Source organism: Citrus clementina, unplaced genomic scaffold, assembly GCF_000493195.1.
Source record: "Citrus clementina cultivar Clemenules unplaced genomic scaffold, Citrus_clementina_v1.0 scaffold_9, whole genome shotgun sequence".
Taxonomy (NCBI): domain Eukaryota; kingdom Viridiplantae; phylum Streptophyta; class Magnoliopsida; order Sapindales; family Rutaceae; genus Citrus; species Citrus x clementina.
The window spans coordinates 28,446,328-28,474,254 of NW_006261964.1; the positions used below are offsets into that span (position 1 = coordinate 28,446,328).

The window sequence follows — 27,927 nt, forward strand, 5'->3', positions numbered from 1 at the left end:
GAGAAAGCTTAAAATAGATCAGATATAATACACCTAATTGTATAGTTAAATTTAATATGATAATTATTTATATGTTAAATTTTTAAAATAAATATAAATATATATTATAATATTATTTATTTTTAACGTGGCTGACATAATATCTCTAATTTATTAAAAATTTCTCCATTAAATTAGATAAAGTGTTGCGTTGGTGATTTATCTCTTGAAATTTTCCCAATTTCTGTGGACTTGAAATTTTTTAGGTGGAGTTTGGCCATTATCACTACATTAGGCAGTTCCAAGAAAAATATCCAACGTCCTACCTGTTAATGTTTGAACGTTATTAGTGCAGTAACATGTAAAGTTCCTATTTGGGTATTATGGGTCGGCCAGAATTGATTCTTATTTAAAAGTTTTGCCGAGTCGGAGCAATCAAACAATACTTTGTGGATTTAGAAAGAACACTAAAATTATTCGTAATAACAATATGATAATAATTTAATAATGTGACACAGCTTTGGAGATGGAGAATTCTGATCACGCTCATTGAGCTATTTCACCAGTAATAATATTTGTGTTTCAGTGTATGCTGTCTAAAAAGCTTTACCGTCTTTCAAGATAATGACAAGCGATCGGTAGAGGCAGGCAATGGCTTTGTTACCTCCAGATGTCAGGGATGTTAATTAACTGGCACCATTTTCACAGGTTGCAGCATTGGAGGTGTTCTCCTTCTTGGCGTAAAATCGCCGAAACATTGAATCAACTTCAGTTAGGTAGCAGGTGCCCGGTGACAGGAGGCTACTGTCCTTGCTTGTCACAAAGTCCTTTGCCCCATATCTGTGCTCCATGAGCTTCATTATGTCGACAAATTTTTCAGGAGGAAACTGCAAGATTACTACACTAATTTTATGGAAATGTCGTACATCAACAAGAACGAGGAAGAATACAATATATGAACAATGCCTAATACCAAAATTATTTGCAGTGGATGATCATATATTACAAGCATCTTGTAGTAAAGCAAATGATAAGAGAAACTGAAGGCTGACAATACAGCATAACTCTTTAACAGACTCACGTGTTTAGATTTTCGACCACTATAGTATGAAAACTGGACACTATAATTTCCATGCATGCAGTGACCAAAGGTGAAAGGAAAAGAAAAAGATAGTAACTTCCTTTTCTTTTAAATTCCAGAAATTGATTATGTAAGCATGCTTACCACTTGGTTTCAATAAAGAGAATCTCATTGTCCTACTGTTTCAATGCTTTATGTTACCATCCAAACATGACCTTGAACCAAAAACAACATAAAGGACCAGCAGGAAACAGTTGTAGGCCTTTGCTTGCCCTACAAGGGTTTCTAAAATGAGCCCAGATTTATATTATATATCTGCAAAAGGAAGAAATACCTCATGTCTCAACTTCAGCTTCCCAGGAACATCCATCACTTTCACAATGTTTGACAAGCTGAAAGGACGATGGCCTTCTTGAAGTTGGAGTGAGAACATTGTAGCAGTTAGACCACTTCCATATGAAAACATTATTACCCGCTTACCTTCCTGAATCCAACGGATACAACAACATTTACGAAGTATTCCTAATAAAAACTTCCCATTCTCAACATATGGAAGGCAAACTACACATAAAAGATAGTGAAAAAGGTCAATACCAGAGAGCTATGCTTTTCGTGAAGAAGGGATGCAAATGCTGCATAAAGAGATGCAGTGTACATGTTACCGACTTGTTTTGGTATAAGGGTGGATGGTTGCACCTTTAAATCATAAAGTTGTTTTGCAACTTGCTGGCTTGCCTTTGATTGGATCAGAAATTTGATCAGTGCAAATTTCACCTCAAGCAACCATGAGCCCACAGAGCACCAACCCTATTAATGGGACAATCAGAATGGTAACTCACCTTTTCAAGATCCCGGCTCTGATAGCTCTCAACATCAGATAGGGTTGAATAAGGGGCTAGTTTTTCTTTTGCGATCTCATCAACAGAGCTGATGTGCTTTCCAGAAAATATTTCAAAAAACTGATAAGTGTTTATCAGATAAATCTAATATCTCATGAAAATGGTATCTGCATCTTAAAGTCTAGGAGAGCTCTTTAGATTACTGCCAAATATAATACTCATTTATGGTACTCTATTTGATGTCGTTTATTAGTCCCCAAAGGAAGATTAGTTAAGAAATGTATTAAATATCATCTTATAAACGGCATGGGGAAATTACACAGCAGTTATTTCTTTTCTACTTTTAGGAACAACAACCTTTGGTTTCCTCCAAGCCAATTTAAATGTCCCATTACTAAAATCGTGGTGTTATAATGCAATTGCAGTGCTAATAGAAATTAAATTATTGTTAAAAATATTAGTAATCCATTTTATCAAAAAGCATTCCAATATGTTCTACATGAGATTGGATAAATACAAGCAAACCAGAGTGAGACACAAAACCTGGCATTCCTTAAGAAATCATTAAAGAACAGCCGAGCAAAACTTTTCTGCACAAGCTGCAGTAAAAGTTTCAGAAAGAAGATATTAGTTAAGAATCTTAAAGTTTTAATTTGAGATGCTCCACAGCATTTAATAACATCCCCAAGAGTGGGAAACATCAATACCTTGTTGTATGGAGAGTGAAAGACAAAATAATCAACATCCAACATTGAAAATTGCCTACCCTCCAATTTCTCAAACCTATGAAAAGCAGAATTTTATGAGCTTCTAGCAGCACAGCTAGATGAGAACATCTTCCTTCCAGAGAGAAAAGAATTGTAAAAATTAGTGGTTATTACTTCTGACAGAAATACTTGTAGCAAGAATCAAGTGCCATGAGATAACAAGTTTGTGACAACTTTCCATCAACAACCTACAACCACAAATACAAATAAAATTATTTAACCATACAAAGAAAGTTCCAAGTGACAAGCACATCATAATCTCGTTGTACTAGTATATTTAAATAGCAGTAGCTCCCAAACAGCTAGTGCACTTTGAGTCTATTAGACACCCAAGTTTCCACTACAAGAATAGAAAGTCTTATATTTGTATAAAGTAGCAATTCTCACATAAACACATAAAACATGAATAATATCAATTGCGCATTTATCTTTTACTTTGTCTCAATAGATTTGGTAATCAAACAAAAATCATACACAAAAAGCACATTAACAAATATAGTTTCTTCCGCTATATCAGGAAATAATCACATGCAAAAATACAAATGCAGATAACAAATCCAAGATCTTTATAATAAGAGAAAGAGACTGATAGATTAGGGGAAAGCATTACTGGATATTCACTAGCCAGATTGGGCTTGTAAAAATCATAGGCATGAGACATATGACTGCCTCTAAGTTTGCTTTCAAAAGCAATAGGAGCATCAGGCCCTATCAACATGGCGACGGCAGCTGCTCCTCCGGTGGGCCGAGCTGGCCCTTCAGCATAAACCTGGAACAAAGGCATTTTATTAAAATTAAATCAACATCCCTATGACCAAAGAATCAAATTGTCAAGTTCGTGCATTACATTAAAGTCAAATAACTAATAGCCAATACTCCTAGGCTTCACTTTGGATTAATTAAAACCTAGTGCTACTTAAAATTGATGGTTGCAGAAAATTTGCAATAATGAAGGGGAATTAAAACCTAACACTGATTCTTTTTTACTAGAAAGAGAAATTTTTTCACAATCCGTAAATGGAAATTTTCATTTCACAAAGATGCTAATTCTCTTTGATATCTAGCATTAAATTGACCTCATTGATGTACTATTTGAAGAACTGAAGAACTTCAATTGAATCAGAAAATTCCTTATTGGGAAAGCCAGGAAATCCTAGTGAATCAATGTGCAGAATTTTAGTTTAGATTGAGTAACTTGGGAAGACTAATGCTGGTACCCATGATAGAAGCTATCAAAGTTTCCATAACAGATTATCTCAGGATTGCAAAAGATGTATTCTCCCGTAATTAATATTGGAATTCAAATGTCAATAGAATGAAACTTAAAATAGTTCAAATTTTCTTCATGACTTCAAACATTTGGATACTAGGGTTCATGCCTCATATGATTCTTCCTTCATAAGATAAGAAATATTAGTAGGTTTTACAAGGCCGCAATTCAAGAATCAACTAACACTAACGTAGTAATTTCTTTCCTTTTCTAGACTTAATTTTAATGTAAAGAAGTGATTCTAGCCGCATTTCCAAAGAAATCATACCGCACTATCTGTGCATACAACTAGTCCATAGCGTCCATCCCATGAAGCACTCTCCACCCAGTTCACACAATTGAATAAAGCTGCAGTTCCTCCATAGCAAGCATTTGTTGAATCAACTCCTTCAATGTCAGTATTTCCATATTTCTGTTCCTTATGAGAGTTAGTGTAAGGTGCATAACTCACAGGAAAACCAAACTAGGAAAAAACAAAGATACTACATATTACAGCGAGGAATGACATAACTGTTTATTTCATGTCATGCAAAAGATTCTAGGATACACAATATAGTAAATTCAATGGGCAGGTAAGAGAATACATGTTATAAAAACAAAACAATGCTCTGTTTTCAGTCTAAAGAGGAGGAAAAAAAAATTATAATTTTCATCTTATTGAGAGCCATTATACATCAGTTTCTTAAAGGTACTTCAAGACTAATAGAAAGCATTACAAGTATACTCCTTCTGAAAGCTCAGTCAGCTTGCATTAATCAACCCTAGTATCCCATAATGCTAACATATTTATAGTCACAAACTCCTTTTTTGGGTAGTAAATGTAAGACGTTGGATTTGATAGCTGATGTCATTATATTAAATTTAAATCCAGTTGTTCTGCTATTCATACCTTAGGCTTATGCCAGTAGTTAAAGAATTTGTTCACGACAACAGAAATTCACCTTAAATTACTATCAAGTGCTGAAAGTTATACTTAACAAAAAGATTACCTGAATCTAAAATATAAAATTTTTAGAATAAAAAGGAGAAATACCTCAAAAATTTGCATTAGGAAGGTCTTAATTGATTTGCTCTTGTCAATGACAGTCTCGCTGCCAACTTCAAGTCGTCCAATTTGAGTTGGATCAATTTTATATTTCTCAAGAAGGGAGGTAACAACTGTCAAACTGACAGAAAACATAGACGTCAATGAATAATGAGAGTCCTGACCAGCAGGTTTTTTGGCCATAAAAATTAAGGGTAATAAGGCTAACACCACAATCCCCTTGTTGCAGGGCCTTTCAGACAACAATGAATAAATGAAAGTGCAGTCAGGTAAAATTTTGCAATTCAAACACACTACGCAATATATGATCGAGTAAATAAGTAACGATATTAGATGCAATTCAAAGTCCTTCAGAGTCCCAACAACACCTAAAACCATCAAAATCGACATGTTCAAATAGTATGGCTATGACTGAAGTTCTAGCAACAACATCACAATCAATGGATAGTTTCACAAGAAAAGGCCAAAAAATAAAAAAGTTTTTTCTTTTTAACAAAAAAGCTCTAACATTTTGCCACACTGTTAAAAAAAAATTCCTATAATATAAATAAACATAATTACACATTTCTTCATGCTTATAACCATTAGATTCTGCAAACTTTCCTAAAAAAAGGGAAATGATTGAATCAAAATATTTTTCTGTCCTCAGATACATTCGTTCAGATGGTGAACCGTTCACTTGGCAGGTAAACAGAAAGTATGGCTGTAATACAAGAATGTTCCGAAAGGGATGCCTCAAACAACATGACTAAAAATAATTAACACATTCAAGTTGTACTAGAGCCTATGCTCATCTTTCAGGGTGTTAATTGTTAGTAATAAACTAAGCACAAGGAAATGATAAGCGAGCATCATTAACCTCATTGAGATGACATCTTCCACCTCTGAACAAAATGCCATGCAATCTTGTCCAAGACCTACAGTATATTTCCCTTTGCTCACCCCATCATGAACCTCTAAAGCTTCCTATAAATGCCAAAAGAATTAGAACAAAGATAACTCAGTTATAAGAAATATGAACCACATCACTCTATCTTGAAAATATTGACATAACAAAATAAGAAGCAAAAATGTTTTTTTTGGGGGGGAAAAAAAAAAGCACCAATTGGTCATGCAATGGAACTATCTGCTAAATAATATCACATGCACAAACAAAAACATCTAATAACCTCCAGTTACTGTGGAAAGTACTTAAAATCTACTATTATTACCATGAAAAATGCTTTATATAAAAAAAGTACATCTGTGTCTATTTAGTATTATTCTTGGTAAAGTGCTCTTGCAATAATTCTTGGTAAAGTGTCTATTTAGTATTCATGATAATTAAAAGCACCTTTTATGTTAAACGAGCGTGTAAAGTGCTTTATGATGTAATAATTCTTGGTAAGTGCTCTTGCAATTCAACTTTTAAGTCCTCTAACAAGAAAAAGATTTTAAAAGCGCTTTTTTTTGGAGGGTGGGGGGAATGCTCACAAAACACACCAACAAAAAACCTTACCAGTTCCAATGTTTCAGATACTTTCTAATACTCTTTCTAATTGGGCGAACATGAAACTTTTTCACTATTTTATTAAAGCTACTTAGTTAAAATAAATAATTACAGCCCCCATTCAAATGATCATGATTAACATCATCCAAGCACACACATTTGATTCGTTTTTAAAAAAATGAAAACTAAAACAACACAAATTGAATTCATTTTAAAAAAAAAAAAAAAAAAACAAAACAAAATTCAAACATTTTCTGATGCAGAGTATTTTCAAATATTCAACATGCGTAATCTTAATTCTTAAACCATAATGGAGCTAGTTTACGCAGTATTTACAAAAACTTCAACGCAGCTAAGGGATTATTAAACAAGAAAAAGAGAAAATTTTGCACCTGAAGAACGCAAGTAGGAGGGAAGTAAATGTCCAAGGCGAGGATTCCGACATTTTTCGGATGCCAAGAAGTCATTTTTCCTTCACTTTCTCGGAGTTGATTCCCGTTTGGACACCGAGAATACGAGTGAGAAAATCGAGAGAAATAACCAAAAATAAATAAAAAAGAAGAGCGACAGAGAGAGTGTGTGTGTGTGTGTTTAATTGCTTGCGCGACTGCGAGTGCGTCGTGAGTGAACGTGTAAGTTAAGTGTGTGTGTAACCAAGTCGAACTCGAAATGCGCAGACAACGTGGTACGGTTTAAAGAACGGCGGGCGCAGTTCAGTATAGGACCGACCCGATTCAAATTTTGACCCTGAGGTTAGTAATATTTACGACGAATTTTTATTTTTATTTTTTTTCATCATTATTTAACGTTATTTATTATAAATTTATAATGATATAGTGTTCATCGTTGCTATGCAAAATTCTACCCAACCTGCAGATTAAATTTAATAATTATTTTTTTGTTATTGAGTATATTAAATTACAATTTATTTTGGTAGGATCGCTATAAGAAAAATGCAAAAAATTAAATAAATAAATAAATAAAGGTTGGTAAAAATCTTTTGTGTGGTGTTAGCGCGGTGTTATAACGGTGCGTTTGGGATTGAGGTTGTGCATGTGAAAATTATAGTATTAAAATATTTAGTCAATAGTAGCTGTTGTAATTTAGAAGTTATACTGATATGATTTTTTACTTATACGATAAAAAATCTATTATATCTTTAATAATTTTTTTAAAAAATTATTATTTAAAATTTATATTTATTACATATTATTAAGTTTTATTTTATAGTTACAGTTTTTTTCCACAGTAGCTGTAATTTAAAAATTACAGTACTTTAATTCTAAAGAGGACCTAATTCATTTCGTTAATGTTTTATTTATTTATTTATTTAATCTAAATATCAATACCCTTACTAAAATAACTTTATTTATAAATGTTTGAATAAATGTTTGAGCGTAGAATGAATTTGAACCTTCTTATATAAACTAGTCTACCTGAAAATTTATTAGACTGCTAAAAAGTATGGTTGGCAAATGACAATTTAATGTGAGATTGGCGTTATTAAGTTGTTGTTAGCTGTATGGTTGAGCATTTGCCTAACTAAAACCTAACAAATTTTTATGTCATTTTCTTTTTCAAATTAGATTTTTTTGGGAACAAGAAATATTACAATTAATAAGAATGGTTCTGGGTAAGTTAGAATAGTTTCCACTCTTTTTTAAAGGTGTATTTGGTTTTTTTTTTTTTTTCATTCACTTCGACATTTTTTAAGACAACAAGTATTTGTTTTTCTGAAAATGGTACCAAAAAAATATCAAGGCTATTCAAAGAAATCATTTCCAATCTTGCAAATTTTCATTTTTTTTTTTTTTTTGCATTAACAATTTAAAGTGTGATTAATGTTGTTGGGCTGTTGGTAGCTTGTTAGGTGAGCGGTGAGCCTTTGCCCGTATGCTAAACGTTTAGTATCAACTATCCAGATTGGCCGGAGAGTTTCTTGGTTTATTAAATAATGCTACAAACTATGGCTGCTTGACTCCAAAAGTCTCAATTATTAAATAAATGACATGGTGGTGACATATGAAAATAAATGACATGGTGACAATGAGTGAGGATCTTACTTGACTCAAAAAGTCGAATTTGTACGAAAAACGATCAGTCATGCCTTTATGGTTTGACTAAGTAGTAATTGATTAGGTAAACACTCATTGTTTTAAGAACGAGCAAAAACCCTCTGGCATTAGCTTTTCCAGGGCCTACACGTGTCATCAGCAACAGCAACGTTGGCAATGAGGTTTTGGGACACAGGACTCAAAATTTTTAAGAAATAAGTGATAGTTATGCATGTTGTGAGAATAAATACTTATAGAAGCTGCATGCTTGTCAGCATTTACAATGGCAAGGTATTGTCGTCGGATCGAGATTTTCTTCTGATCTAATCTTCATTTAGGTAAATTTTGTTAATATGATTAGTGGTTAATAAATTAAAAAGAAAAAGTAATTAAATCTTAATTATCCACTAATACTAAAACACAGGTGACACAAAATTTGTAAAAAATAAGAGTATGGTCCTCGTTGTTTATTTTAATTTTAATTTTAATTAATTTGTCTTTTTTATTTTAGTTTAGGAGTTGATTTTATTCAACTTTAAATAATCTTGAAACTACATTTGGGCCTGCATTCCTTTTTTCATGGCTACAAGGACTGGTTCACTGATAGAGGCACGCGGGCCCAAATGACCAGTATGTTCAGCACAGCTTTTGATATTTGAAACTTCAATGGCTTACAAGTCATAAAACTAACTTGTACATATTTTCCGTAGAAGGCGACTACGATGGTGGTAGCCATGTTATGTTTGATGAAATGCTCGTGAGAGATGAATCAATATATAGTACTGCCTCATGTAGCTCCAGAACGTGGGTTCATGAATTTTCAAGTTCCAAAAACTAGTCTTTGTTGAAGGTTCATATATATACTAGTCTTCTTAAGATATTAATTCTTGTGAGCTTTCAAAGATTTTACCTTAGGAGTCAATTAATAAATTGCGTAGCGTAAATATTTAACTCTTCCTACGTCCTTATCTAATAACGACCAATTATAAACTTATCTTTTACTTTGAAAAAGCTCAACTAAAAATGAATCCTAATTTCTTGAGGCTTGTTTTATGTCTCTCTGCTGATTACTTTTCATAATAAGTTGAAGGGCTTTTTCATGGTTTGGTTAATGTCTTTGATGCAACATTCTCAAAATCTGTATTGTATAGGATAAATAAATATGGACGATAGAAGGCGTTGCACGTGTCAAGGGCATGTCACATTCCACAAGCTATATAAAGGGCTGCATACTGGGTATTAAAAAAAAAAAAAGAACAGCAAGAAAAGAAGAAGAGCACAAAGACTGGAAGAACAAGAAAAAGCATAAGATAAAGAGCATAAAGATTAGTCGAGACAATAGAAGCAGCAAATACACATTCGAGAAATATCCAAGAACATAAATTTTAAAGTTAGCAGGACATATTCAAGATCTTAAATTGTAAAGCAAGCTTCACAATTCTAAGTCAATACAAATATTTATATATATGTAGTTTCGTAAACCTCTTCATGCTTGCACAACTTTTGTGTATTTAGCTGCAAACTTTCACCCTAGGATTTAGCTTTTGGTTTATATGCATGTATGCTAATATATTATTATTTTACAAGACATCTATGGCGCAATCAGGATTAAATTAGTATAGATGTTTGATATGTGAAAGCTAAGTTCATCAAATTTAAAATTCATTTTGTGCCCGAAGACCCAGGTAAGGCCAATCCCTAGGATCCACCTTGAATAGGGTTGAAATATTTAGTTAAATAATTTTTCTTAGACTTCTATTTTACCAGTTATGCTATGAATTTTTTCTTTTGTTTTTTCAGTTGGTAGAAGTTCCTGTTTTCACCAAATGAGTTCAAGAAAATTTAAGATATCAGTTTATATACTTACATAGTCGTTGTTGAACTTACTAGTTATGGAAGTAGAAAAACTATAAAGAAAATTAAGGTGAAAGTTGAATTAAATGGCTTGCTACTAAGATCACTTGTGCATTAAATATTCCCAAGTGCAGAGTGCCTGCTTTAAATTGGAGCCTTGTCGTATGCAATGAGGGCATTCTGTAACAAATAGGTACATTGGTGGTGTCATCTGTATTAAGCAAAATGTGCAGCCATGTATGTTCAAATATTTTAATTAAGTACTGACCTGGGCAGGAAAGTGTACAATAAAGTGCATGCATCATATATCCTGTGCAGGATCATAAAATTACTTAGAGTTTCTGTACACTCAAAATCAGAAAAGAAATAATTTGACACCGTTCTGTTGTTTTGGAAATTTGCATTCTCAGACTTCAATTGTCTTCTGATCAAGAGCTGTGTATCTCCATCTGGCCTTCTCCACAAAGTCTGCATCCAGAAACTGAGCAACAAAAGCCCATAGCCTGTAAACGTCTTCAAAATTGGCCAGATACCCCAGTGAAGCGGTAACAACAGTGATTCCCAGATTGGCTTTGTCTTTCCTATTGTTATCACTCTTGCTCTTTGCTTCCCTGTCTGTTTTCTCAAGGACATTGTCTTTCTCTTTTTGATACTTGTCTGAGAACCAAATGTGATGTAAGGATCCATAGCTAAGCGAAATGTTTTCTCGATCAGCAAGCTTTTGTACGAGTACAGGTTCAATCTTTTCTCTTTTCCAATCAAACACATTGAATGCCAATGCAGGTCCTCTATCAAACCGTATCTTTGGTCCATATATTTTAACTAGGGCATTCCCTTCTGTGTTGGGATGCTGAAGCTTCATCAAAGCATTCACCAGCCAATTGATCAAGCACCTTCCTCTCCTACTAATCATTGTCAGTCCCAATGAATCCACCTGGTCCAGACCCCTGCATTCAATCTCTGAGCCACCACCTCCATTCGTATTGGCATTTTTCTGTTGGATAGAATCAGCTTCAGCCCTTCGTACCTCGGAGATTTCTCCTTGTTCCAATTTGCCAGACTGCCGCATTTCAATGGACATAGGTCCTGAGAAAGTGTTTGTTGCAGCTACTTTTTCTTGCTTAGACTTAGATGTCTGTTCAGGTTCTGTTTCACAACTTGAAAACTCGTCCGTTAACCAGAGCTGCTTCTTTGCCGGTAGAAGGCTGACCATCCCTGAACTCGTGTTATCTACCAGAATTGGAACTGTAGATTTCTTGACAAACAGGCATCCGAATCCAGATGGGTTCTCTCCAAAAATCTGGTAGAAGGAACAAATAAGGAAATCGGGCCGAACGAGGGAGAGGCCAAAGCTGTCCATGTCTTTAGGTCCCAATGCACAAGCATCAATCAAGATGTGCCAATCATTTTCCTGCGCAATCCTCATCCACAGATAAGGATATCTGGCTCCAGTCATTCTAGAATGAAGCGGGAACACGAAAAGCCCCCTCTGCTTTTTCTTTTTCCCCTTGCTCACAACCATCTTTCTCAATTTTTCTGAATTAATCCTCAGTCTTGGCCATGAGAACTCGGCTGACAGGACTCTGGCTCCTCTTTTCTCAGAGGTCCTTATCATTGCCTCCACCGCCTCGCTTTCATAATCATAAACTGTCAGAAGATTTTTAACGGACATGAAGGGGTAAGATTCTGCTAGAAGTTTGAAAGCAGATGTTCTGTTTGCTGTGAACACCATACCGTAATCATTTTCTGAAATATTCAAAAAGTCCATGATCCTTTTCTTCATTGCGGATTCCAATCCTGATTCTTGCCCTCCATGAAGCAGCTGTGTCTTCAGATTCCCTGTCTTGTATGACACACTAAAGAAAGGAATATCCAAATTTTGAGAAGGCAATGAAGGCCGTAAATGAGAAGGAGAAGATTCCTGTTTATGCAACTGGTTATAGGAAAACAAACCAATACCGAAATAATCAAGGCAGGTATGATTGGAGAGCGAGAGCTGATAGTACTCTTTTGCTCGTATTTGGTCAATTTGATATGTATCAAAGTACTGAGGGTAGGCTTTTGTGAATTCAGTTAAAGATTGTTGCAAAGATGGGAGAGACTCATGGTTGGTGAATTGAGTGTCTGGGAAGATGGAGGAAGCAGTTACTGCTGCAAAGTCGCGGCGACAATCCGCAGAAGTGTTTCTGGACTTGGAGACTTTGTGGAGGGGATCAGGTGATAAGCTGAAGAAAGGAGACGGACAGCAGCCACCGTGGGTGCATAGGCATGCTTGTGAGACCTCTCTCAAGCAAGGTGACTGCATTTTCTCTCTTTCTTTTCTTCTTGTTTCTTTCAATCAAATTTCATCGCTTATATGGAGCATTATTATTATTATTATTTTGTCTTTATTGGCTTAGACAACAGCATCTGTTTTACTTTGCCTTGATTGCTTTCATACTTGCTGGTTGATGTGGGCATGGTGTAAACCCATTGAATAAGTCTGGTTGATGTGGGCATGGTGTAAACCCATTGAATAAGTCTGGTCAAATTTTGCTCCTCATGACTCATGAGCACTTCACAGTCACCATAGTGCACCATAGTGCCATACACTCAAGAAAGTCTTGCTCAAGAGAATTCAAATTGATCATAAAGTTTGTCTAATCACAAACAATTCCCGTGTTTACTAACATGTTTGTGAAACATGAACAATGGCGATGATGCATGTGTTTAGAAAATCTTAATGATAAATTGTAAACTATACGCCATTTGGTATCGTGTTGCTCTGAAGTTTTAAGAATCAAGAAAAAGTTAATAGAGGTTTGGTAAACACTACCAATTGTCCAGTAAAAATTATTCGTTATTATTCTTATTTATTATATTTTCAATAATAGGAAATGATTAGTGATATTGCTAAAGTCAAGTAACAAATATCTTACTAAATACTTGGACAACAAACCTTCTAAAACAATAAAATAGAATAGAATAAAACAAATGGAGCCTAAAAGGAGTAGCTGGCAAGGCAGTTGTAATGGCTATTCTTTGAAGGTAATATCTGAGTTGTGTTGTTTGATGGGAAGGAGGCGAAAATTGAAAGCAACAAGCAGAAGTGGACGACAAAAGCCGCTTTTATGTTGGCCGGGCAATAGTATCATTGCTGTACAAAAAGAGCTTCTTTATCAATTATAATGCTTCTCAATTGCTTCCTGTTGAAGGTTTCTGAAATTGCTTGTATAAAAATAATGGCCATGAGTGCTGTCCTATAAACTATCAAATGATTCCCTGCCAAATGTCATATCTTTTCCTGTAATCACTCCGAAAACTTTAATTAAATGGCTTGGTTATGCCAAAATTATTCAATTCTTTTCTTTAACAGCTATTTTTGCTAGTTTATTAGTGCATATTCCGATATGATATACCCGATTCTAATATATATGTATTTTTAATCTTCATCGAGTATTTAAATACATATAGAGTATACCCACAATCCTGCATTTGTTTGGTACAAAGCCCTACGTGTTTTATTAAAAACTTGTAATTCTCTGTTACACTCAAGTATCTGCTTCCGACACCCTAAACTTTTTCATAATATACATAATACTATATTATAAATTGGGAATCAAAGAAAATGAAAATACAAGGGATTAGCAATCAAAATTTTATTAAATGGAGAGCGGATGTAGAAAAGTTATACAATAAGTATCCTCCTTAAGTATTATAGTAAAACTTCTCAATAGTCATAATATGATAACTAAATTAATTTTATTATTATGTGGAGGTACAATTTTCTTTCTTTCTTTCTTTCTTTTTGAATGAGATGAAGTTATAATCTAATATCTTTAGTGCAAGTGAGTGTGCACTATATTGATAATTAATTAATAGAGCACGTTAAATTTAATGTAAGGACAATCACAAATGAGATAGGCATAACTTAAAAAATTAGTACATAATTATAAATCTATTTAGTGTTTGGATTAAGTAAAGTCATTTTGAAAAGTCTAAGAAATAAATAATTTTTTTCAAATAATTTAAAATATATATTTTATTCCATCTTAAACCTTAATGTAATAAAGCATATATCTCTACAATATACCAATTATTATTATTATGGGATCTAGAAAAATTATCACTTATTATAATGTAGAGTTTATTTTTATTAATTAAAATTAAAATTTTATATGAATAATGTGAAGACTATTCCTATATAAAGTGTCATTGTGGAGAGACTTTAATGTATAACTTATTGATTTAGGCTATTGATTTGGAAAAAAAAATTTTTGGGACCAAGCATGTCTAGAAATTATGATGACAAGAAGGTCAACTTTTATTTAAAGTGAGGTTTGACTACCGATTCTATGTGAGAAAAAGGCAAAGGTGGGGGAATAAAAAAAAAAAAAGTTCGCATGGCATGGAGGACAAAAATAAAGAAAATAATTGATAATATCTATAAAGTTGAGTTTTGTGACCATGTTGGGCCCATCTTTATATTCAGTAAATGGAAAAATAAAATAAAACAAAAAACATGCTATTTGAATTGAATTTCTTTTACTTATTTTATTTTCAGTCAGTAGGTAACAATTATTTTGTATACCCCGTGTAAGACCCTCATATTAGTGGACTCGTTCTTAGCACAAAAGTATTCTATAATTATTTCAATGCGATTCACACCTACCAAAGTCTCATCAAACGGAATTTCTAGTATATGATAAAATATTACAAAAGGATAAGAAAGTGCTCATTTTGCTTCAGTGTGTTAACGACCCCAAGGCCGAACAAAAATCAATTGAGAAATTAAATTTGTTATTTTTATTCTAGCTTACTGTTGTTTATATTTTATTTTTTTGACCCAACAAGTTTTGTTTCTTTCTATTATGTCCCTGAAAGAAATACGTTTTATTAACCGAAGTTGGCTGGTGTGAGTGGTTCGGGCGTTCGGCACTCTCATTCCTTAAGAGAGGTCAGGAATTCAAGTCCCACTTTCGTATGGAGTCACTACTTTGGCCAGCACTTTACTTTTTATGGGCTGACCCGGTGTGAGTGGAGATTAATCTGAATTGTGGTACAAGTTTAAATGTGCTTCCAATAGTTGGGGCCCACTCAAGACCACTTCGTGGTTCAGACAAAAAAAAAATACATTTTATTCATTTACCACATAAGTAACGGGTAACATAGCAATGAAATAATCTGCATATTCCCTCCCACTTCTTAAAGTCATTAACAAGACTTAAAACTCTAATATACATCCTTCAACATGACTGAACCAATGCATAATTCCATTAATTAACATAAATAATTAGCCAACTTCAAATCCAATTTTTAAGTCTTCAGTTTATAATTTTTTTTAAAAGGAAATCCTGTCTCTGTCTTGCAGAATCCTCAACCCCATGTACCTGCACCACAAAACAGCATCCAATTCTCAGTAATATCTCATCCAAATCAATTATAACAAAACAAAACAGTTTCTTCTACAATTATAAATGATCACCTTCCGAGCATCATACAAGTAGCCTGAGGATTCGTTCCGGGGGAATTATAAAACGTGGAACCATCAATCACCCTCAAGCCATCAACACCGAGAACTTTGTAATCGCGATCAACAACTCTATCAACTTGGCAGCCGCCATGGTAATGCCAAATGGTCATCACAGTGTCCCTGCAGAACTGCTCCAAGGAAATTGAAGCACCAACGACGTGTCTCGGTCTGAGGTTTGTGGGAATGTTCACCATTAAATCGATCAACTCCTGCACCGACACGTCGGGGTATCGGAACTTGGAGAGGGCCCTGGAATTCAAAACGTCGATGATTGTGCGCATTCCCTGGACGCATCTTACCAAGTCTTCGGGTTCCTGGAAATAGTTGAATGTTACTGAAGGGTTATCGTCTGCGTCCAAGGTTCGGAGGCGAAGGTGGCCTGTGGACCTCGGCCCCATTATCTTTTCTACTATGACTCCGGCTCTTATTGTTCCATTGAGATACGAGTTAACTGTTTCTACTGCTTCGGCCACTGTTTCTGGTGTCACCAATGAGGGTATGTCTGTCTGCATTTCACATTTCACATTACGACTTGTTAAATGGATTTACAAAACACACACACACCTCAGTCCTCAGTAAATAAATAAAACTTCTTTTTACAGATTGAAGTCTAAAAAGAGATGTATAAAATGCAAAAACTGTCAAAGTTGCAGAGGCCAAATTCTAAAGATTGTTTACGTAGGTTTAAATTGAATAAAATCCATTCTATTTAGTTCTTAGGCAATTCTGCCTAATAAAAAACTCTTTGAAGCGCAGGTTTGATAAGCGATATCTCAAGAAAATATATTATTTAGTAGTAGCTGAGATTTATTTTCGATGATAATTTTTGTGTTAAAAAAAACATTAGAAAATGAGTTTGGTTGGATTTTTTTTTTTTTTTGTAAAAATTATTCTCGAAAGCAGAAAAGTTATTTTTAAAATTAAAGTAACAAATTATTTTCATTTGGTGGGTCTGACTGGGCCGAAAGTTTTACCAATTAAAAACCTCAAATTTTGGCCCAAATGTTGGCAAAGCTTCTGAGACTCATAACTGCAAACACTATGGAAGCAATAAGGACCTGGCGGATTCATTAAAGAAAAAGAAAAGGACCTTATTTAGGAACGAGCTGTAGTCTCTGGTTAGCCCTTGAGCCCAAGAGGGAGCAAGGCTTAAACCACTTGCTGTTTCAATGTAGCTATCAAACCTGGTGATGCCCACAACTTGAACCAATGAGACCTCAACAGGGCGAGCAGAGGGAACGAAGAGGGCATTCATCGGATTATCGGACATCCCTTGGCCCACGTTAGGCTGGTCCACCACCACTCTGATGCCACGTTTCCGAAGCTCATTGGCGGGTCCGACGCCGCTCAGCATCAACAGCTGTGGGCTTCCGATTGCACCAGCTGATAAGATTATCTCATTCTTCCCTCCATTGTTTAGGCATGCTCTATGCCTTGCTCCAACATGATCATAAAAAGTTACACAGTGAGCCGTTGGCTTTGCTCTCCCTAGAACAAGGATCAAAACGATTTAAACAACACTATAATATCTTATATTTGCTAATTCTTAAAAAATCAAGTTTATATAACAGTAATCTTTAACTTGACCATAGTGAGCGTTATAAGAAAGATAAGGGTCCATTTACAAATTTAGAAAGAAGAACAATATGTCCAGAAGTGGCTGTTGATGCTGAGATAAACTTAATTTGTCCACTGCCCCACTATAAAGTAAGGCCCCAAATTTATGTTAAGTCTATTATTTTATATTTAAATATATATATATAAATTCCTAAATAGGTGCTAACTCAATCATGATTATGTATTTATTAATTTTTATTTTATTATTTACTTTATAATTATCTTTTCCTAAATAAATTTCCCTATAAATATATCTTCAGAATTAACAGTTTTAGTCCCTATAAAATCTCTATGTAATGTTAAATTAATAAATTTTAATTAAAACTTTGTTTATTCCCTTTAAACCTCTATTTAAAGAAAAAATCATTTTAACAACATTTTTTTCCTCAAACAATGACACAGTAAATGCATTACTAGAAACAAATAATTATCGATTTATTTTTTATGCTTTTTACAACCATTAGTCACTGCTTTAAGCCTCAAATCATGAAATTTAATTTGTGATTTCATATCAAATTTTTAGGTTTTATCTTTCTACTCTATTCTTAATTAGTTTTGCTATTTAATTCTCTCTTATTTCTTTATGAAAAATATTATCATGTTAATCAGTTATTGTTGTCAATTTCTACAATAATTGTTCATTGTTTGTTGTTTTTAATACTGGTAATAATGTTTTAGAAAAAAATCAATTGTTTATTTTTTCTTCTTTTCTTGGCCACTGGTTAATGCTTAAAACCTAAAACCATCAAAGTTAATTTATAATTTCATCTCAAATTTTCCGGTTGTTTTCTCTATATTCTCCTTTTAACTAGTTTTTTATTTAGTTGTCTTATTTCTTTTTGAAAATATATTATGTTCATTGGGTGTTGTTTTTATTTTCGAAAATAGTTTTGTTTTTTGTTCATGAGGTTGTTTATATTTATTTAAGATAGAGCTACATTATGTTATCATTTGAGAAAGAAATGTTAGCAAAATTTTAAAAAATTAATTAATAATTTTATATATTAGAAATATAGGAAAATTGATCTTAAATGATTAATTTTTATAATAAAGTTAATACATATGCTTTACCTTAAATTTTTAAGAAGACCTATTTAAATCAATTTGCCTAAGATCTCATAAAGGGTTGAGCCACCCCTAAATATTTTAAGTGCTTCAGTTAAAGAACGTGATCAAAATAATATAAACCTATACTTAAACTAATAGAGGTACGTTGAAAATTGATTCAAAAAATTCTCAAAGTTTTTCAAAAAATAAAATAAAAATTCCTTTAGAAATTAGAATATTTTACCATGTTTGAAAAGTTGTTTTAAAACTACCATTCTCAAGTCTACAAAGCGTAAATTATACACACACACACACCCGAAATTTTCGTTTTCATTTCACAAACCATTTGCTCGAAAACAGTTTTACAAAACTTGACAGAAATTGAAGTATTTAATTCTCTTAGTACATAGTTATAACAACTCTAAAATAAACCCAATATTCAATTTGTATATGTTGATAATAAATTTAGTAAATGTATATACGCATGAAGAAAAATCTTAATGGTCTACAGACAAAAAATCACAGTTTGTTGTTTAATTAATTGCATAGCCAGCTTCTATATATATAATATGTATAACAATTAGTTAGATGCAAGAAAATTAATGAGATCACAAGATCAAATAAATTTAATTTACGTACCAGTCTCTGTAAACTTGATCCTTTGCACAACAGCACGCAAATAAACTGTAAGTTTCTCAGGATCAGCATACTCTAACAAATCAGCAGCACTGTGTCTATGTCCATCCTCATCAAAGATTGTCCCACTAACCTTGGTCCCATAAATATGATCAAACGTAAACCCATTGTAGGGCAACACCCCCGCCTCAAGCAACCCATCTCTCACGGCGGATTGCCACTGCAGCATCGGTGGCTCATGCGCCACCTTCTTTTCAACCCACTCGTAAGAGCTGTTCACCAAGCTCTCTGTCCAGCCCACTTCTCGCACGTATCTCAAACTCGCCCGCGTGTAGAACCCCGCGTTGATGACACTCCCGCCGCCAAGGACACGCGCACGGGCGTTGTACACACCGTCCTCGGAGATGAATTGTTGTGAAGGTGATGTAGGTGAAGGGTCCAAAAGGGTGGTGGCAAAGTTGCCCGTGTCTGTAATATTAGGGTTTTCATAAGGGGAGCCCCCTTTTTCGAGGAGTAAAACGGTGGCGTTTTGCGATAGGGTTGCTGCTAAAGGACACCCCGATGTTCCTCCTCCGACGATTATGTAGTCGTAGTACGAGATTAGTGGAGCTGAGGTTGCATCTTTGACAAACGTATAGTATGGAGCTGCATTATGTATGTTGAAATTAGACAAATGATGAAAATTAAATTAATAAAACACATATATGTGTCGATAATTTATATATGAAAAAAAAAATTAACAAATTAAAATGCATACCTTTCTCTGCGAAACAGAAGCCGTGAAACAAGAAAATGATCACAGCAAATCTCCAAAACTGCAAGCCCATAATTTTTATCTAACTTACAATTCTAAATTGTAATATCTTTAACTTACTGACAGATATATGGAATCTTGGTCTTGATTTAAAGAACCAGAAACAAATCTACCACACTTTAAAATGCTGGCCATGCTCCCAGCTGTCTAAACGGTGCAACATTCTTTTTGTGTAATGAGAGTCCCCAGTTTTAGACTTTAACATGGAGACATAATCAAAGTTATTGTTCAACGACATTAATTTGTTGCCCATATTCATATAAAGATTCAATGTTATTAATTCTTAAACCGTGTTACAATGCTTGACGTGTGACATTAAACCAGTCCTTTAATCTCTCTCCCACCCTCTACTTTCCAAAACAAATTGATTAAGCGCCTAATAACGCTTGACAGACATCATTTATTCCTCAGTTTTATTAGAATTCAAAAGCCGTATATGTTTATTATCATTTTTTGAAAACAAGGATTATTATTACTGAAAATCAGGAAAACGAGTTTCGCAGCTTTAATTGATTTTGTGTTTAATTTTTTTAAATTCAGTACAAATTTAGAAAAAAAAATTACAAATCATTCGCCAAATTTTCTATAACTTATTTTCCTCAAAATCGTGCTCCTAAACAGTCCCTACTCAATATTTACTTGTGCATATCCTTCTAGAAATTTAGATCTAATGCTAAGTTGAATTGTGCTCACTTTTCATGATGTCATGCGTGAATATGTAAACAATATATGGCTAAAATTTAATTTTTCATATATATAATAACTACCAATTGCATGTCTCTTGAATGTAAGCATAAATATCAGCTCAACATTGAATTTAAATCCACTTTTCTCAATCAACTACGCGTCCATTTGTAATATATGGTTAAGATTTAATATACATACGTACATATATATATATATTCTTATTCAAGAACTACGAATTGTGTCCTCTCTAGAAGCCCAACACAAATATATGTTCAACACTGTATTTAAACCCAACTTCCTCAATTGGCCACGTTTACATTTGTAATATATGGTTGAGATTTAATTACGTAACATATAGAGTATTCTAATCCAATAATTCTCAAATATGTCTCTCTAGAAGATCATCACAAAGCTCAGCATTGTAACAATCTACGGTTAACATTTAATTTTATATATACATATATAAGGTCAGCACAAATATCAGATCAATATTCAATCCAAATCCAAAAATTTTAAACATTGATGACATGCTCTCCTATCTTTTTATTTGCTCGTGCACGTAACCTTTTTCTTCCTACAATTGAATGACCCATCCTCCGTCTCAAACCAGCTGATGAATAAGCTCTAAATCTTTTGAATTCTCTTTCATTATCACTATATATATACACACACACACACACATAAAGCGTGTGAGCAAAATTTTATTATATAAATGGGTATACAGATGATGCGGTATGCTACTTGCAAAGAGAATCTCATCTTCCATATATATAAGAATGGCTGTAAATAATGTAAATTGACGGAAACTTAATTGGAAAAATTTCATGTTCGTATAGCAACAAGGGCTGGTGTGAATATTATATATGAAGTTTTTTGTTAATTATAGGATTATATCTTATATTTAATATAATGATTTTGGTAAGTATTTTATAAAAGCAACCCATTATCTATTGTACAAAGAAATGACCTCTCACCAACCAAAGGAGAAGAAAGAAAAGGATTACGATCGAAGAGAATTAATAATATCTAGTTGTAGTAACCTAGTAATTAATCTCTAGTCTATAAAATGCATCAAAACTAAAAATATAAAAAAAGAAAAGCATTCTTTGAGATTGGTTAATTCAATGAAGGAGAAGATGATTTTTAATTTTGAAGTAGATCAACTGCCTACTTGAATTCCAATTAATTCAGATACCGTATATGGATGTTTTTAAAGGCAGTGCAGCTTGACTACCTGGTTTATTTATATTTACTTGGTTTTAATTAAGCTTCTATTAGTGGATATATAGAGAAACATGGAAATTTAATTGGTAGGCAGAGTTAGGGAATCTACTTTAAGAAAAATAAGGGTCCTAATTAAAATATAGCCTATTTTCTAAATAGTTTTATGCCTTAGCCACCTTATTTTACAAACTTTATGTTTAGTAACATTAAGTTTGTAATTTATTCAGTCGGGCTCTGTTTGAATCAAAATTTAAGGCTTATCCCACTGACAAGGGCCTGCTTGAATAAGCTTGATTATGGGTTACATGGGTGAAGCCTTATCTGCGTAGTCAATATTCGATCAAAAAGCTAATGCACTTTAACCGAAACAATAGGCCTTCAGCTCATGGACAAAAAAATAGATATCGACACTTAACGAAGAGATAGCCTAATGGTACCCCACCAAAATCCTCTTAAAATTCTCATTCTATTACGATTACATTTAGGAATAAATACTCTATTATTATTATATCTCGCATATATTTTCTCTCTCCAAACTCTCTTATTTTCTCTCTCATCAAGCTCACATAGGCAATTTTTTCCCTTAAATTCTCTGTATTTTTTCTTCAATAATTAACCAACACATGCTTTTAATTATGAACAAATTATATGATTTTTATTTTATGCTCTTACTATTTTTTTTTCCACTATAATCTTAAAGATATTCAATTTAAATCACCCATAGAAATTGTTTGTGTGATGTCTGAGGTAATAAGATTGTATAATAATTTTAGAAGCAAGATAACGATAGAGAATTGAGAGATTCATAAATTAATTGTGTTTATTTAGAAAGAAGGATATTGTTGGTATTAAATTTAGGGTAATTGAAAATGGTGTTTTAAAAGGATTTCAAAGGGGTGCCAATGGTCCAACTCCTTAGCCAATTATAACAAGTAAGAGTGAAGCTTTTAACACCCTATTAAAATCCTTTGAACACCCCTTTTAAATTTTATTTCCTAAATTACCCCATATTAATTTATAAAATATAAATTTATATGTAAAAAATAAACAGTTTTCATAAAATTTCACCTTAAAAAGTTTGTTTCAACCTTTTATTTGTGAAATACATACAAATCCCAAAATCTCAAATTATATTCTTTTTATTAGATAGTTTCTATCTCCATAATTCTAAAATTTAATAATTTTTTCGAAAGAATTTTCATTTAAAATTTAAAATTAAATATAAATTATGAATTGTGGTGGTTGTAAAATTTTTTTTGAATAAATAATTCAATTAAGCTTTTAATTGAATTCTCAATAAGAAATTAAATAACATATCTTTGGTTATTTAGATAATTTGAGTTTTTTTTTTAATAAAATGAAAATTTCATTAACTAGAAATAACAAACAGATAAGGATTTAACCAAAGAGGTGAAACATGACTCCACTCTATAAAGCCTGACAAAGAATCTCCCACCCTTGCACCAACATGGGCAGCAGTGTTCGCATACCTTGGAACAAAAGAGAAACTAACATCTCCTATAAAATGAGTTAAAGCTCTACAACCATCAAGAATAAGGCCATAGCCATTGATCATTAATCTAAATTAATGATAATTTGAGTTAAAAAGCGTTTTTATAAGGCATTTTAAAGGTATTATAAGGCCTTCTAGCCTAATCATTAATCAATGAATCCTTCTGATAAAAACAAAAATAAAATTAAAAGAAGGCCTAATCGATCAATCATCGCCTGAACTGCTATTATCACCTAATCTAAGACTGCTCCACCTAACAGAATCAACGATTATTTTATTTTATTTTTTTAATAAGAATATTTCCGCTTATTCTATTAACTGAACACTTGGATTTAAATGAGGATAGCCAGCAGATACCCCTCGATATGGGAAATTAATCAACATCAAACTTTTAATTTTAAACAATGACCATCCTAATTACTAGGGCACAATTTCTCCATCAATCATCATATGATGTACACGTATAAATATCTATTGATTCTATTCATATAATTTTTTATGCTGATGTAATCGTATAACAGAGTCAAACGATTCAGGTTTAGCGTCTCACATTTAACATGAATTTCTTTTATATTTCTTTATTTCACAATGGATTGTTTATTAGCACAAATGACGAAAGCCCCTCTTACTTGAAAAAAAATTAACAATTTATTTATTTAAAACCATCAAATCCACCAAATATTACAATGTTTAAACAGTTTGATACGCTATCAAAGGACAATTTGATTTTTTTTTTTTAGAATTTTTTATTACCATTCATGATAAATGTCTAATTACCTCATTTTATCCCTCTTGTTAAAACAATAACAGAAAAACATAACGTTATATACTTAAAATAATTGGTTTATATGTGAGAATGTCACATTACCATTCAACAATGTCTAATGTAAAGGATAAAATAAGGTATTAAAAATTTACCAGGGACTCAAGTAGTAAAAATAAATTTTGAAAAGGACAGAAGTGTCATTCTTTCTTTTCATGATAGAAAAATCTCACAGTTTAGAAATAAATAGCCTTTAACGTTAGTTTTGAAGTAAAACAGTTGACAATTAATTAAGGTCGGGAGTTCTAATGGGTTTTAAAGCATTGAGGGGAAAATAACTAATTTCAATATTCAACCAAACAATTAGGGGTGTTTTGATCACTTTTTTCTGGTAAGATTAATATTAAAAAGAAAAGAGCAAGGTTATTTAAACCTATTATAATACTCTTTATATCTATTTACTCTCTGCATCCACTACTGGATTTCAAAATTTTAGATTTACTTCATCCACCTACTTAAATGCCAAAAATGCCTTTATAAACTAAAATCAAATAAATTTGTGGACAATTTTTTTTTTAATTAGCTCTTCTGTCGCTTTCTCTCTCTAGTCTTAATAAGATTTCATTACACCTATCTTCTTCCATCAAATCACAATTAAACTAACATAGTAATAGCTCGGGCTTTGTTTTTTTTAACAAACAAGGACCCCATCATTTATTTCTATTGAATGTTTGCTTCTATAGACTTACTACTTATAGCAAAAACATTATCGGTTTATTAATATGGAGAGAATAAAATGAAAAAGAGAAGCTTTTGAATTCTGTAAATATATATAGAAAAATTATTTTACCAATCATTATCTATTTAAAATTTATAGTTAGAAAGTGCTTATTTAGTAAGAGTTTCCTCACTTAGGTGTGAGAAAGTTGTTACACTTATATATATGGTGTAGTGGTGTAATACCATATGGCATAATAGTTTTCTTGTAATTTAATAAAGTGTGAGAACCCTCGTTCAAAAATCAAAAAATCTATATGGCTAGAGTACTAGCTTTTTTAGCTAAAGAATATTATAATTACATTTGATAGTGAATGAGATAAGGTAGAAAGATTATTGGTCCCAAATGTAGATTAGTGAATTTATTTATTTTCTTAATTTATATTATCTTGTCCTTTGTGGTAAATTATTTAATTAACTTTATTGTAATAAAAAATGTAGAGAATATTTTAATAGATTCAAATTACTCGACCTAAAAAGAAACTTTCTTTGTTTTATTTTCAGTGTCCCAATAATCTAGTTCCAAGGACAAGTGTCACCTCCTCCTCAGTTTTTCTTATTTTAATAAAGGAGATATGAAATAATAAAAAATAAAAAAAAAAGCAGAAGCAACAGCAACAGAACATCATAAATCACTACATCAAACACTTGGTGGAGTTTCCTCGTTCTTGCCTACTCAAGATGTCATATTCAACTTGTAAGCGCGTATGTCTCGATATAATTTAGATTTTTCTTCTTCGTCAAGGCCACTACACCACAAGTTAATATTAGATTGTTACCTATATAAGAGATAAAGATCCAACACTGTGCACTCAAATAAAAACAATGCACTAGCCATGTGATTCGGTGTATCGTGATAACTTGATTGATTGATGATTAAGGCAACAATAGCACTCTTAATCGTGATATTGTATCATTCATTCAAAAAAAATATAAATATATTATCTTTTAAGTGGTCGTTCTACTAACAAACAATTGCACTCTACAAATGTGAGCAAAACAAGATTGAATTTGAGCTTATTGGGTATTTTGTAAAGTGTGGAGACGTGTACCTGAGAAATTTTTATCATCTTAAGGAATTTGAACTCATTAGTAAACATTTTATATAGTGAAATCAAACACAAGACCTTGATTAACACAATACCATGCCAGAAAAACAACCAAGCACAAAAGCTTAAATTAATAGGTAAATAATATTATTAAGGTCTCAATAATGATATTGCATTTATTTTAAAATATGTTTCGTAAATGAGAATCAAACTTCTCCTGAAGAATATACATGTTAATTGTTTGCTTTCAATACGAGCTCCCATGGAGCTAGCTTGCAACCCTAATTTATTCTATTTGAGATTGGCAACAGCGGATGCACAAAAGGCCAAAGACAAATAAGGGATTAAGGCAATTAATCTATTGCTTTTAAATTTGGTAGGTCAACTATGTAGAAAAAAAGAAAAAAAAAAAACAGGTCACATTCTTGGTCTTTTTTATTATTCCCTCTTGGATCGAACCGATTATTCAAAAAATCAATTCACACATTGCTATAACTTCTTATTATTTATTGCAATATTTAAAGTGCATTAACTATTTTATATTATCTTCTTGTGTTACCTAACATTGCATCAATTGCGTTCAAATATTTATCATGGGTGATCCTTTGAAATATCATTTTACATTCAATATTTCATGCATTGACAATAAGCTTTGCATGCTCTATTTTGCACGAAAGGACTTCGTCCGTTTGAAGAAAAGCTCGTATTCTCTGCCGATGATTGATTCAAAATAATAATACAGTAAACATATTTGTTGATTTAAATTATTTTTTACTGAAATATCAGATTTCATGACCATCTTTGATGACCTAACCGAATCAATACGGTGTACATTTTATATTAACAAGTTGCATGATTTTTTAATCGCCTCAAAATTATATTGGTTTAGGTATATATATATATAAATATTGGTAAAGGCAGTCCTTGCTTGATTAGTGAGATTATTAATCAAACTGCAGTGTGACGTGAACCCACAAAAATTAAGAAACGTGTCAAAATGGAGAGAATTTTATAAGGTCAGTTACAGGGTACGCACAAATTTTCTTTTAACATTTCAATAAATGAAAAGAGAATTGAAAAAAGAAAAAGAAAAAAGAAGTAATAAAAGTTTCAAATGAACAATGAACTCTCTGTTTTTTTATCGCCAAAGCAGTTGAAACCTCTTTCCCACTTAAGACGAGAGCCGATGGCTGCTTTAATTTTTTTTTCCCGCACTAGCAAATTATCACCCCCCATATGTCATTAACTTTATTAACTACTTTCTCATTTTTTTCAACAATTTTGTTCTTTCTGCTTGTTGTTAGTCAAATTATAATCAATCTTGTTAAGGAAAGAAGAAAAAAAGCCATAAAAATTTAAGGAAAAAAAAAAGCAAAAACAAAAAACCCGAAAGAGTTGTACGTACCATCATATTAAAAAGAAATTATGGAATTAAGTGAATCAACCTCAAGATTCTTGAATTCCATTAAATATTAAGTGGGAAAATTTGTTTAATTTTAATAGAAAAATTTGAAGTTTTTTTCTTTATTTATTAACAAGAAATAATCTTGGAGTCTGGCATAACTTCAAAACAATTCTTGTCAAGAATCAATATTATATATAAATCTATCAAACAGTTGCTGCAGTATATACAAAAAATGCAGAAAAAAGAAAGGTACAGAAAATCTTGTTTGATTCCATAAGGAAATTATTGTTTCTATGGTATACACAAAACTCGTATCCAAAGAGACATGGGGAAAAAAAAAAAAAACTATTTGATTTTTTTTTTTTTTCAATGATCAGCTAGCAACATACTATATGTATACTGTTTATATATATAAATATATGCATATGACTACCTCAAGAGCTTTCTGGGTGTTGAAGGAGAGATAATTTTGATGACAAGGCCAGGAAAGACATCATCCGGGTCG

The 27,927-nt window shown here is 32.5% G+C and overlaps 3 protein-coding genes across 6 annotated transcripts; all 3 read right to left on the reverse strand.

Moving 5' to 3' along the window:
* Positions 1–476: 476 nt before the first annotated feature.
* LOC18033207 (hydroxymethylglutaryl-CoA synthase) lies at positions 477–7,189 on the reverse strand. 4 transcript variants are annotated; one of them, XM_024184721.1, is made up of 12 exons: positions 6,863–7,189; positions 5,841–5,947; positions 4,970–5,102; positions 4,205–4,348; positions 3,277–3,435; positions 2,781–2,854; positions 2,607–2,682; positions 2,443–2,498; positions 1,900–1,987; positions 1,655–1,795; positions 1,395–1,544; positions 477–833 (listed from the first exon to the last, which is right to left on the reverse strand). In XM_024184721.1, exons 1-12 carry the CDS (start codon positions 6,935–6,937, stop codon positions 666–668), a joined length of 1,371 nt encoding a protein of 456 aa, XP_024040489.1. In that variant the 5' UTR covers positions 6,938–7,189; the 3' UTR covers positions 477–665. The 4 variants fall into 4 exon arrangements, with proteins under 4 accessions (XP_024040489.1, XP_006421823.1, XP_024040499.1 ...); XM_006421760.2 differs by having other exon boundaries at positions 477–866; XM_024184731.1 differs by having other exon boundaries at positions 477–877.
* A 3,401-nt stretch (positions 7,190–10,590) lies between these two features.
* LOC18032728 (molybdenum cofactor sulfurase) lies at positions 10,591–12,689 on the reverse strand. Its single transcript, XM_006421761.2, has one exon. It carries the CDS (start codon positions 12,681–12,683, stop codon positions 10,785–10,787), a length of 1,899 nt encoding a protein of 632 aa, XP_006421824.1. The 5' UTR covers positions 12,684–12,689; the 3' UTR covers positions 10,591–10,784.
* Positions 12,690–15,494: 2,805 nt separating this feature from the next.
* LOC18033237 (protein HOTHEAD) lies at positions 15,495–20,153 on the reverse strand. Its single transcript, XM_006421763.2, has 5 exons — positions 19,948–20,153; positions 19,194–19,835; positions 16,981–17,378; positions 15,843–16,396; positions 15,495–15,747 (listed from the first exon to the last, which is right to left on the reverse strand). The coding sequence occupies exons 1-5, from the start codon at positions 20,015–20,017 to the stop codon at positions 15,699–15,701; spliced, it is 1,713 nt and encodes a 570-aa protein (XP_006421826.1). The 5' UTR covers positions 20,018–20,153; the 3' UTR covers positions 15,495–15,698.
* Positions 20,154–27,927: the final 7,774 nt, after the last annotated feature.